General features: G+C 42.8%; 1 protein-coding gene across 13 annotated transcripts in view; it reads right to left on the bottom strand.

Annotated features, from left to right (window-relative positions):
• The window catches only part of RPS6KB1 (ribosomal protein S6 kinase B1), a 61,273-nt gene that overhangs the window by 31,894 nt on the left and 16,960 nt on the right, over positions 1–12,419 (bottom strand). For all 13 annotated transcript variants that reach the window (XR_010582130.2, XR_012425560.1, XR_010582128.1 and 10 more), the window contains exons 2-4: positions 9,924–9,973; positions 7,810–7,930; positions 5,677–5,745 (exon numbers count right to left, since the gene is read on the bottom strand). Coding sequence is in view for 7 of the 13 variants with exons in the window: in XM_045375110.3 (XP_045231045.2) it covers positions 5,677–5,745; positions 7,810–7,930; positions 9,924–9,973 (240 nt within the window). In the remaining 6 variants the exon portion in view is untranslated. The remainder of the gene's footprint in view (positions 1–5,676; positions 5,746–7,809; positions 7,931–9,923; positions 9,974–12,419) is intronic.

Consider the following 12,419-nt stretch of genomic DNA (forward strand, 5'->3'; position numbering starts at 1 on the left):
GTGGAATCTTTTCAGTAATCAATCCCAAACAAGAATAAGAAAACAAACACATACATAATCCATCAGTAATACTAGAAGACATGTGGAATCTCACACCTGAAAAGATAGAGTGGGGATAAAGCAATGGTCCATGATGTAGCAGAGTGGGGTAAGATCAAACCTAAGTGCCTGCAAAGGGGAGTACACAAAAGAAGTTGAATCTATCTACAGAACCCCAGTAAAGCAAGGTTCAACATTAGAGGTAAAACTAGAAGAAAGGGAAAAAATTAGACGAATTAGAGACTATAGAAGGCCGAAGGTGGAGGGCTAAAAACAGGGAGATCTGCAACTCTGTATAAGGAACAGACAGACCAAAAACACTCCCATCTCCACACTAAGTCGAAGAACTAACCCTAGGAGAGGTAAATTCTCCGAGACAAAAAAGAGTGAAAGATTAGCTCCACAGAGTAAAGTGCTAATGTAAAAACTCGAGTTTGGTGAAAGCCCACGTGTTGAGAGGTAAGATCTCCATCTTCTCTCACTCAGCTCCAGAATGCTTTTTCCAGGCAAAAGAACGGTGGGTCTTTCTTAGCACCAACTGATCCTCCCCAGAAAAAAGATCTACAGACAGTACGTATTTATTTATTTATTTATTTGAAATTGAGTTTCGCTCTTGTTGTCCACGCTGGAGTGCAACGGTGCGATCTCCGCTCACTGCAACCTCTGCCTCCCAGGCTCAAGCGATTCTCCTGCCTCAGCACCCCCAAACCAGATGGCCAGGCTGGTTTTGAAGTCCTGACCTCAGGTGATCAACCTGCCTCAGCCTCCCAAAGTGCTGGGATTACAGGCGTGAGCCACGGCACCCAGCCCTGCAGACACTATTATTTGAAGTTCTTGATCAAGTGCCAGCTAACCACTTGACTACCCTGCAGAGAAGCTTACACACACAGAATTTCTGATCAGCTTTTCAGAGTTCTACTCTGAAACATGAATAACTGGGCCAGGCACAGTGGATGGATTATTGAGGCCTAGGCGGACAGATCACTTGAGGTCAGGAGTTTGAGATAAGGCCGACAACATGGTGAAACCCTGTCACTACTAAAAATGCAAAAATTAGCCAGGCATGGTGGCGCATGCCTGTAATCCCAGCTACTTGGGTGGCTGAGGCACAAGAATCGCTTGAACCCAGGAGGTGGAGATTGTAGTGAGCCAAGACTGTGTCACCACTACACTCCAGCCTAGACGACAGAGCAAGACTCCATCTCAAAAAAAGAAGAAAGAATAATCAATGAATGACACCAGACATCTAAAGAAGGCCTCTAACATGGAACAAAGTGACTAAAACTGACTAAATCAAAGTCAAAGAAAACAGAACTCAAAAAAGAACATGCATAAAACAAAATAATATTTCAAATAATTATAATTAAAACTGAGGCAGGCCAGGTGTGGTGGCTCACACCTGCAATCTCAGCACTTTGGGAGGCCGAGGCGGATGGATTGCCTGAGGTCAGGAGTTCAAGACCAGTCTGGCCAACATGGTGAAAACCCATATCTGCTAAAAATACAAAAATTAGCTGGGTGTGGTAGAAGGCGCCTGTAATCCCAGCTACTCAGGAGGCTGAGGCAGGAGAATTGCTTGAACCCAGGAGGCAGGGGTTGCAGTGAGCCAAGATTGCACCACTGCACTCAAAATTGTTCAAGAGTGAGACTCTGTCTCAAAAAAGGTATTAAAATTAAAATTAAAAAAATAATAAAACTCTCAGAGGGATAAAAGAAGATATTATACTCATAAAACAGGTTGCTATAAAACAAAAACAATACAAAGAATTCTGGAGAATCACAAATACAACAGCTTTAAAAAAATTTAGTAGAATGGCTGGGCATGGTGGCTCACACCTATAATCCCAGCACTTTGGGAGGCCAAGGCAGGCGGATCACCTAAGTCGGGAGTTTGTGACCAGCCTGACCAACATGGAGGAACCCTGTCTCTACTAAAAATACAAAATTAGCCGGGCGTGGTGGCGCATGCCTGTAATCCCAGCTACTCAGGAGGCTGAGGCAGGAGAATTGCTTGAACCCGGGAGGCGGAGGTTGCGATGAGCCAAGATAGGGCCATTGCACTCCAGCCTGGGCAACAAGAGCAAAACTTCGTCTCAAAAAAAAAATTCAGTAGAAGAAAGTAAACAACAAGACAAAGAAATGGAAATGTGGAAAAGATAAGAAAAATCAGATGATCAGTTAAGGAGATCCAACATTCAACTAATTGCAATTCCAAGAAGAGAAGACAGTGGGAAGGAAATTATCAAATAAATCACCTAAGAAAATTTCCTAGAACTGAAAGACTAAAGCTTTAAGATTAAAAGAATAAAAATAGGCTGGGCACAGTGGCACACACCTGTAATCCCAACACTTTGGGAGCCAAAACAGAACAACTACTTGAGGCCAGGAGTTCCAGGTCAGCCTGGGAAACACAGGAAGACCTTGTCTCTATGAAACATTTTAAAAATGAACTGGGCATGGTGGCATGCATCTGTAGTCCTGGCTACTCAGAAGTTGTGGCAGAAGGATTGCTTGAGCCCAGGAGTTACAGGTTACAGTGAGGTATGATCACACCACCTCACTCCAGCCTAGGAAACAGAGTGAGACTCTGTCTCTTAAAAATAAAAAAATTAATTTAATTAATAGGCCGCGCACAGTGGGTCACACCTGTAATTCAATCCCAGCACTTTGGGTGGCCGAGGCAAGTGGATCACTTGAGCCCAGGAGTTCAACACCAGCCTGGGCAACATGGTGAGTGCCCATCTCTACATTTTTTTATTAGCCAGGCCTGGTGGTGCGTGCCTGTGGTCCCAGCTACTCAGGAGACTGAGGTGGGAGGATAGCTTGAGCCCAGGAGTTTGAGGTTGCACTTAGCTATGATTGGATCACTGCACTCCTGCCTAGGTGACAGGGCGACACCCTATCAAAAACTAAATAAAAATAATAAAGTCAAAGCAAGACACATCACTATAAAAACTTAGATCAGAAATAAAGAGAAAATCTTAAATATTTCCACAGAAAAATAGGCCATGCGTAAAGGATTGGGAATCAGAATGCCAAAGCACTTCAACAGAAACTCTCGAGTACAGAAGAAAATTGAGCAAAATTCTAAGTGAAAATAATTTTCAACTCTAATAACATAATCAAGTAAATATAAACATAAAGAAATCTCAAATATACAATATGGATATATTTTTATTATAAATGTATCTTTATGTACCTTTATGTACCTTTTCTGAGGGAGCCACTAGTAGAGTGTCACCAAAACAAGGGCATAAACTAAGAAAAAGGAAAAGCTATGGGATCCAGGAAACAAAAGATTCAACACTGAAGGAGCCAAGAGGATTCCAGGGATTGTGGTGAAGAAAGAGTCCAGTCATAACAGTTGTGACTAAAGAGCTACTACTCCAGATGGGAGCAGGCGGATAGAAAGTTCCTAAGATATGCCTCTGGGAAATAAATGGAACTGATAGATTATCTTATAAGTCTGATCAAAGAACAGTAGACTGAAAGGCATTTTACAAAATTGTTGTAAGGTATCAGAGGACAATAGTAGATTCAAAGAAAGCAAAACAAAATGAGAGGATGAGATAAAGGAGGGTGAAGTAAACAAGATTAATATCCTTAACTCTCATAAAAGAAAGTTAATACAGCCAGGAGCGGTGGCTCACCCTGTAATCCCAACACTTTGGGAGGCCGAGGCAGGCCAATCCCCTGAGGTCAGGAGTTTGACACCAGCATGGCCAACATGGCGAAACCGCATCTCTACTAAAAATACAAAAATTAGCCAGGTGTGGTGGTGGGTGCCTGTAATCCCAGCCACTCAAGAAGCTGAAGCAGGAGAATCGCTTTAACCCGGGAGGTGGAGGTTGCAGTGAGTCGAGATCACGCCACTGCACTCCAGCCTGGGCAACAGAGTGAGGCTCTGTCTCTAAAAAAACAAAAAATTTGAAAACTGCTGAATTAAAAAGATAGCAGTTGGCCGGACGTGGTGGCTCATGCCTGTAATCCCAGCACTTTGGGAGGCGGAGGCGGGCAGATCACCTTAGGTCGGGAGTTCGAAACCAGCCTGACCAACATGGAGAAACCCCATGGAGAAACCGCGTCTCTACTAAAAATGCAAAATTAACTGGGCATGGTGGCACATGCCTGTAATCCCACCTCCTAGGGAGACTGAGGCAGGAGAATCGCTTGCACCTGGGAGGCAGAGGTTGCGGTGAGCCGTGATCGCGCCATTGCACTCCAGCCTGAGCAACAAGAGCGAAACTCCGTTTCAAAAAAAAAAAAAAAAAAGATAGGCCGGGCGCGGTGGCCCACACCTGTAATCTCAGCACTTTGGGAGGCCGAGATGGGCGGATCACGAGGTCAGGAGATCGAAACCATCCTGGCTAACATGGTGAAAACCCCATCTCTACTAAAAATACAAAAAATTAGCCGGGCGAGGTGGCGGGCGCCTGTAGTCCCAGCTACTTGGGAGGCTGAGGCAGGAGAATGGCGTGAACCTGGGAGGCGGAGCTTGCAGTGAGCCGAGATCCTGCCACTACACTCCAGCCTGGATGACAGAGCGAGACTCTGTCTCAAAAAAAAAAAAAAAAATAGCAGTAGGCCAGGCGCAGTGGCTCACGCCTGTAATCCCAGCAGTTTGGGAGGCTGAGACAGGTACATCACCTGAGGTCAGGAGTTCGAGACCAGCCTGGCCAGTATGGTGAAATCCCGTCTATACTAAAAATACAAAAATTAGCCAGGCATGGTGGTAGGCGCCTGTAATCCTAGCTACTAGGGAGGCTGGGGCAGGAGAATCACTTGAATCTGGGAGGCAGAGGTTGCAGTGAGCTGAGATTGCACCACTGCACTCCAGCCTGGACAACAGAGTGAGAGTTCATCTCAAAAAAAAAAAAAAAAAAAACAGAAAGAGAAATAGCAGTATATACTTATTACTTAGAAATGAGACCAGAAACAGCAAAGTTACCTCAACAACTAATTGCAAGAGCTCTCTTTTCCACCCTCAACAAGCAGAAATAAAAATAGGAATAACAGTAATGAAACATACCTCACATTCTAAAAGGTATTGCAACTGTGTTAGAAATACATTTTTTGCTGGGTGCGGTGGCTCATGCCTGTAATCCCAGCACTTTGGGAGGCCGAGGCAGGCAGATCACCTGAGGTCAGGAGATCAAGATCATCCTGGCCAACATGGTGAAATCCCATTTCTACCAAAAATACAAAAAAGTAGCTGGGCGTGGTGGTGTGTGCCTGTAGTCCCAGCTACTTGGGAGGCTGAGGCAGGAGAATTACTTGAACGTGGGAGATGGAGGTTGCAGTGAGCCGAGATCGCGCCACCGCACTCCAGCCTGGGCGACAGAGCACGACTCCATCTCAAAAAAAAAAGAAATACATTTTTTCTCTAAGACACTGGGTCTTGCCACATTGCTCAGGCTACCCTTGAACTCCTAGTTCAAGCAATCCTCCTGCCTCAGTCACCCAAGTATCCAGGTATGCATCACTGTACCTGGCTTGAGATACATTTTTTTGACTGCAAATTTTAGGCTAAAATGTTACAACAATTAAAAATATGAGGTGATTGCTTCTTGGCCTTTTGGCTAAGATCCAGTGTAAGAATACGGTGTGAGAGGACTAAAAAGGGGGAGTGGAAATCACCTTTTTAAGCACCTTCATGGCAAATATTTTCCCAGTATTTGCTCCTGTTACTTTTCGTACTTGAAAAACCTGGATTAAAAAAAAGTGTGCGTTATTCAAAGGCAAACTATGTCAGGCATACTCCTTTAATTCCTAGTTATAAGAAACATATGGCACAGCAGTTTACATTATAAAAACTACATGCAAAAATGATCAGCTAAAAGAACAGACCACATTAACGATCATGACTTTCCTGTTTGTCCTGCTGCCATCTGGTGGTAATGTTGGACAATGACCATCTAATAATAAACACTGTTACTTCGTATTAATATATAAAATCCTACTTAGAACAAGCTATAACAGTGTTCCCAGAAGCATAATGCCACCTTAAAAATTATAAAATATTTCATAAATTTCTTTCAAGGTTGCCACTGCCTTTGCTTCACATAAAACTATTTAAAAATAGTTGACAGGAAATTACTGTTTACCTATTACTTAATATAGCTTGTACTTATACTTGGTCCTCTGAATCTATAGGTTCAGCAGCCGCGGATTCAACCAACCTCAGAATGAAAATATTTGGGGGGAAAAACAATAAACAATACAAATAATAAAAAATAATATAAATATGGCCAGGTGCGGCGGCTCACACCTGTAATCCCAGCACTTTGGGAGGCCAACTCAGGCGGATCACCTGAGGTCAGGAGTTCAAGACCAGCCTGGCCAACATGGCGAAACTTCGTCTCTACCAAAAATATAAAAATTAGCTGGATGTAGTGGTGCACGCCTGTAATCCCAGCTACTCAGGAGACTGAGGCAGGAGAATCACTTGAATCTGGAAGGCAGAGGTTGCAGTGAGCTGAGATCGTGCCACTGCACTCCAGCCTATGGGAAAGAGTGAGACTCCGTCTCAAAAATCACAAAAAAGAAAATAAAAAACCAAGTATATGGGAGGATGCATGTAGCTTATATGCAAATACTGTGCCATTTTATATAAGGCACTTGAGCATTGGCAGATTTCATTATCTGCAAAGGTCTTGGAATCAGCCCCCCTTATCCCTCCCCCATACTGAAAGACAACTATAAACATTTTCATGCAACACCTAAAGTATGTGAGATTCAAAGTGCATGTGTTGGCCGGGCGCGGTGGCTCAAGCCTGTAATCCCAGCACTTTGGGAGGCCGAGATGGGCGGATCACGAGGTCAGGAGATCGAGACCATCCTGGCTAACACGGTGAAACCCCGTCTCTACTAAGAAATACAAAAAATAGCCGGGCGAGGTGGCAGCGCCTGTAGTCCCAGCTACTCAGGAGGCTGAGGCTGGAGAATGGCGTAAACCCGGGAGGCGGAGCTTGCAGTGAGCTGAGATCCGGCCACTGCACTCCAGCCTGGGCTACAGAGCGAGACTCCGTCTCAAAAAAAAAAAAAAAAACAAAAAACAAAGTGCATGTGTTGCACATTCAGGATGATTAGAAATTAGAATGTGTTCTTAAGCATAAGAATAGACTACAAATGTCTGCTTTGCAAAAATTAACACTACACAATAGCAAAAATAGTTCTTAAAACTTAATCCTAACCAAGTTGTTATCTAAATTATTTTGATAAGAGAATAGTTTGGTAAAAATTTTCGAGGGCAGAACTCATAAAAGTGATGTCTTAAGTTATAAAGCCTTGGGCAAAACTGTGAAACTAAATAGTTTTCTTCAGTTTTCTTCCCCCTTTTTATATTCCTTCAGCTTCCTCAATTCTATTGCTCCAGATAACCAGCTGAGACTAAGGTCTCAGTAACAGATAACAACTTAGAGTGCCATGTCTCTTGTAAGCAAGGAGGAGTTTATTTTTAAAGAGGATACCATTTAACCAAAGTAAAGAATGAACCCTCTAATAATAGACTTTGCCTGGTATAGCTGCCTACTTATTTATTCCACAAATATTGACTGAGTACCTATTTTGTGCCAGGCTTTTACATGTGTGGTGGTATGAAGGGAAGGGAAAACTGAACTTCTGTACATCCCTCAAACATACCAGCTAAGTGGTCATGATCATATCCTTTGCTGACAGCTGACAAAGATTGAAGATGACTGCTGGAACCAGGGCATAAAAATCAATCTATTCAAGACAGACAACAGCTCTCATTTCAAAAATATTGCCTACCTTTCCATAGCCCCCTTTACCAAGTACCCGAAGTAGCTCAAAACATTCTGGTCTGATTTTTTCTGGCCCTCTGTTCACACTAGTTTCTGAGATTTCAAATTTCTCACAATGTTCCATGCCACTGGGAAGAAAAGCAAAACCAAAAATAAATTTGCAAAAAGTTAAATTACTTTCAGCATATAGTCAAGAAAAAGGAGAAAAAGAAATGTAATATAATTAAGTAAAAGGAAAAAAGTACATGACAGCAAATTATCTGTGCTCTAAACAAACAGAACAGCAGGTCAAGATGAGGGTGGCCCGATAATTATTTACCTCCTTGTTCACAGAATGTGAATCAATTATTTACTTATTTTATAAATGTTTATTTTATGTACAAAGAGGTATTGTACAAAGAGGTATGTACAAAGAGGTTTTTCACTGGGTAGGTGCCTTGGATAATCCATTCAAGGAAGATCGCTTACTCCAACTTAATGAAACCTATGTCCTTTGTGTACTGATGGAAACACTGGCGGAACATATTGTGGCCGTATTTCTGGATCAGACCTTGCTGGTTTGAGCAGATGCAACAAGAGCAAGAACCCTGACTCAAATTTTCACGGGTGACTCCAACACAGCTGCTGGTGACCCATCTTGCTCTTAGGAGTGCAACGATGTAAAAGAAGACAATTATTTATTTTCATAAGCATCAAGCACCCCAAAACTAAGGTAAATTAGAACAAGTTTATTAAATTGACAAAGAAAAAAAGTCTTCTAGTTATTCAAATTTACTTCATTCAAAATATCTATGAAATTAGGTATTATCCAATCTCATTTAGCAATGTCAGCAGAAAATCTGGGATCTTTCCAAAACTACCCAATTAGTTCACATCATGGTACAAAATTTCTTCTCTATATCTTTTTTTTTAAGTTATTAGCTTAATTTCAAGAATCCAACAGGCGTGGTAGCTTAATCCCAGCACTTTGGGAGGCTGAGGTGGGCGGACCACTTGAGGTCTGGAGTTCAAGACCAGCCTGGCCAACATGGTAAAACCCTGTCTTCACTAAAAATACAAAAATTCCAGCCTGGCCAACATGGGGAAATCCTGTCTCTATTAAAAATACAAAAATTAGCTGGGCGTCGTGGCAGGAACCTATAATCCCAGCTACTCGGGAGGCTGGGGGACAAGAGCGAGACTTTGTCTCAAAATAAAAAAAAAAAAATTAGCCAGGTGTGGTGGTGCACACCTGTAGTCCCAGCTACTTGGCATGCTGAGGCAGGACAATTGCTTGAACCCAGGAGGTGGAGGTTGCGGTGAGCCAAGATCATGCCACTGTGCTCCAGCCTGGGTGACAGAGGGAGACTCCCTCTCCAAAAAAATAAAAATATAGAATCCAAAAGGGGTAGCAATTGTCTCTGTCATTTAAATGTACATGAGTGATTTATCTTCTCACTCTTCTCCTACACCAAGGCTTTTTACTTGAGTGTACGATACAGAGCAGATTAATCACCATACTCACCTAATGGAGCTTGTCTAAAATGACTTAAGATTACATGAATTTCATTTTTGTTGTCGTTGAGACTGAGTCTCGCTCTGTCGCCCAGCTAATTTTTGAATTTTAAGAAGAGACAGGGTTTCGCCGTGTTGGCCAGGCTGGTCTCGAACTCCTGACCTCAAATGACCCGCCCACCTCGGCCTCCCCAAGTGCTGGGATTTCAGGTGTGAGTCACTGTGCCCAGCTGGATTGCATGAATTTCTGTTTGAATGACTGTATGAATTTCTGTTTGTATATTAAAGCAAAACAAAGCATTTGACTTTTTGAGGCATTTCTACAAATTTTTCTGTAAGAGAAGATTAAAACTGTGGCTCTCTATATTAAACTAACAACTCAGATTCATATTCAGTACTCTGAATCTGAATTAATATCTTTTCCTCAAAATTCATATATAATCTCAAAACTCTGATAGATTACAATATCGATCAGAGTTTGGTGCCAAATTCAATACATCAAGTTGATAAATATGACTACATATTTAAGAACAGGTTACTGGAATCACTTGATTGCTATGAAATAGAACTGATAAAACCTACTTGTAAGAAAGACAACACAATGAACATCTCTTCATATAAACTTACAGTTCATATGGTCCAACTCCCCCATGGTCCATGCTTTCATTTAACTGACCCTGAAAAATATGTTAAATTTCAGAAATAATCTCATAAACATAAAATTTAAAGGTTTAATTCTTTGTTTCATAACTGAAAGAGAATGAATGAAATAAACCAGTCTAAAAATTCTCTTATACTTCAACAACAGGCAAATATGGTAATGAATAAATATAGTACACAAACAACATTGTGTGAATTTCACTCTCAATTATTTTACAAATAGAGATGAGGTCTTTCTCCGTTGCCCAAATTGGAATGCAGTCAGTAGCTATTAAGGGGTATGATCATAGCATACCAGAGCCTTAAACTCAAGTGATTCTTCTGCCTCAGTGTTCCAAGTAGCTGGGACTACAGGCACCCGTCTTTTTCTTTTTTTCTTTCCTTTTTTGAGATGGAGTCTCACTCTCTCACCCAGACTGGAGTGCAACAGTGCCATCTCGGCTCACTGCAACCTCTGCCTCCCAGGTTCCAGTGTTTCTCCCACCTTGGCCTCCTGAGTAGCTGGGAGTACAGACATGTACCACCACGCCTGGCTAATTTTTTTTTTTTTTTTTGAGATGGAGTCTTGCTGTGTCGCCCAGGCTGGTGGCGCAATCTTGACTCACTGCAACCTCCACCTCCCGGGTTCAAGCAATTCCCCTGTCTCAGCCTCCCAAGTAGCTGGGATTACAGGTGCCTGCCACCACACCCAGCTAATTTTTTGTATTTTTAGTAGAGACAAGGTTTCACCATGTTGGCCAGGCTGGTCTCAAACTCCCAACCTCAGGTGATCCGCCCTCCTCGGCCTACCAAAGTGCTGGGATTACAGGTGTGAGCCACCACGCCCGGCCCCAGCTTTTGCTTTTAATTTTATATGACAGGCCAGGTGTGGTGGCTCACGCCTGTAATCCCAGCACTTTGGGAGGCCGACGGGGTCAGGAGTTCGAGACCAGCCTGGCCTATATGGGGAAATCCCGTCTCTACTAAAAATACAAAAAGTAGCCAGGTGTGGTGGCACATGCCTGTAGTTCCAACTACTTGGGAGGCTGAGGCAGGAGAATTGCTTGAACCCAGAAGGCAGAGGTTGCAGTGAGCCAAGATTGCACCACTGCACTCCAGCCTGGGCGACAGAGCAAGACTCCATCTCAAAAAAACAAAAAACAAACAAACAAAAACAAAAGCTGGGTGCGGTGGCTCATGCCTGTCACCCCAGCACTCTGGGAGGCCAAGGCGGGCAGATCGCCTGAGGTTGAGGGTTCGAGACCAGCCTGACCAACATGAAGAAATCCCATCTCTACTAAAAAAATACAAAATTAGTCGGGCGTGGTGGCCCATGCCTGCAATGCCAGCTACTCGGGAGGGTGAGGCGGGAGACTCGCTTTAACCCAGAAGGCAGAGATGGCAGTGAGCCGAGATCGCGCCATTGTACTCCAGTCTGGGCAACAAGAGCAAAACTGTCTCAAAAAAAAAAAAAATTCTTTTACATGACAACTAAACTATAGAGGCTACTCATCACTAATCAAAAAATAAAACCAAGTGGATTATCCATCAAAATGTACATTTTATCTATTTGATTTATCTATTTGAAAATGTGTATTTTCGGCCGGGTGCAGTGGCTCACGCCTGTAATCCCAGCACTTTGGGAGGCCGAGGAAGGTGGATCACCTGAGGTCAGAAGTTTGAGACCATCCTGGCCAACAAGGTGAAACCCCATCTCTACCAAAAATACAAAAATTAGCTGGGCGTGGTGGTGGGTGCCTGTAGTCCCAGCTACTGGGGAGGCTGAGGCAGGAGAATTGCTTGAATACGGGAAGCAAAGGTTGCAGTGAGCAGAGACTGCGCCACTGCACTCCAGCCTGAGTGACAGAGTGAGACTCTGCACCCCCCCCAAAAAAGGAAAAAATATATGTATTTTGTGTATTAAGAAATTAAAGGCACTACATTCTGAGTATGACTTAACAAATCAAATGATTTACACACAGTGCTATTTTGATGTGCTTTTAACACACAGAGTAACATAATGCTATAAACTAAGCCTATGGTACCCACAACTAGTCCAGGGTATCTAGTGTAAAATGCAGCCAATCAAGACAAAATAATTAAGCAACACTGTCAAACAGTTAGAACTCATGCTGGCCACACATTTAATCTGACCATAGAATAAATGGGTGCAAAATTTAAATAACCTTCTATATACTAGCAATGAACAACCCCAAAATGAAATGAAGATAACAATTCCATTCATAATACCATCACTAAGAAGTAGCTTAGAAAAAAATTTATGGCAGGTACAGTGGCATAAATACGTCCGGAGGCCAAGGCAGGAGGATTACTTGGAGTTCAAGACCAGCCTGGCCAACCTAGTAAGATCTTGCCTCCACAAAAAAGTTTTTAAAAATTAGCTGAATGTGGTGGCACATGCCTGTAGTCCCAGCTACTTAGAAGACTGAGGTGGCAGGATTACATGAGTCCAGGAGGTCATAG

This window comes from Macaca fascicularis, chromosome 16 (genome assembly GCF_037993035.2).
Source record: "Macaca fascicularis isolate 582-1 chromosome 16, T2T-MFA8v1.1".
In the NCBI taxonomy this organism is placed as follows: Eukaryota; Metazoa; Chordata; class Mammalia; order Primates; family Cercopithecidae; genus Macaca; species Macaca fascicularis.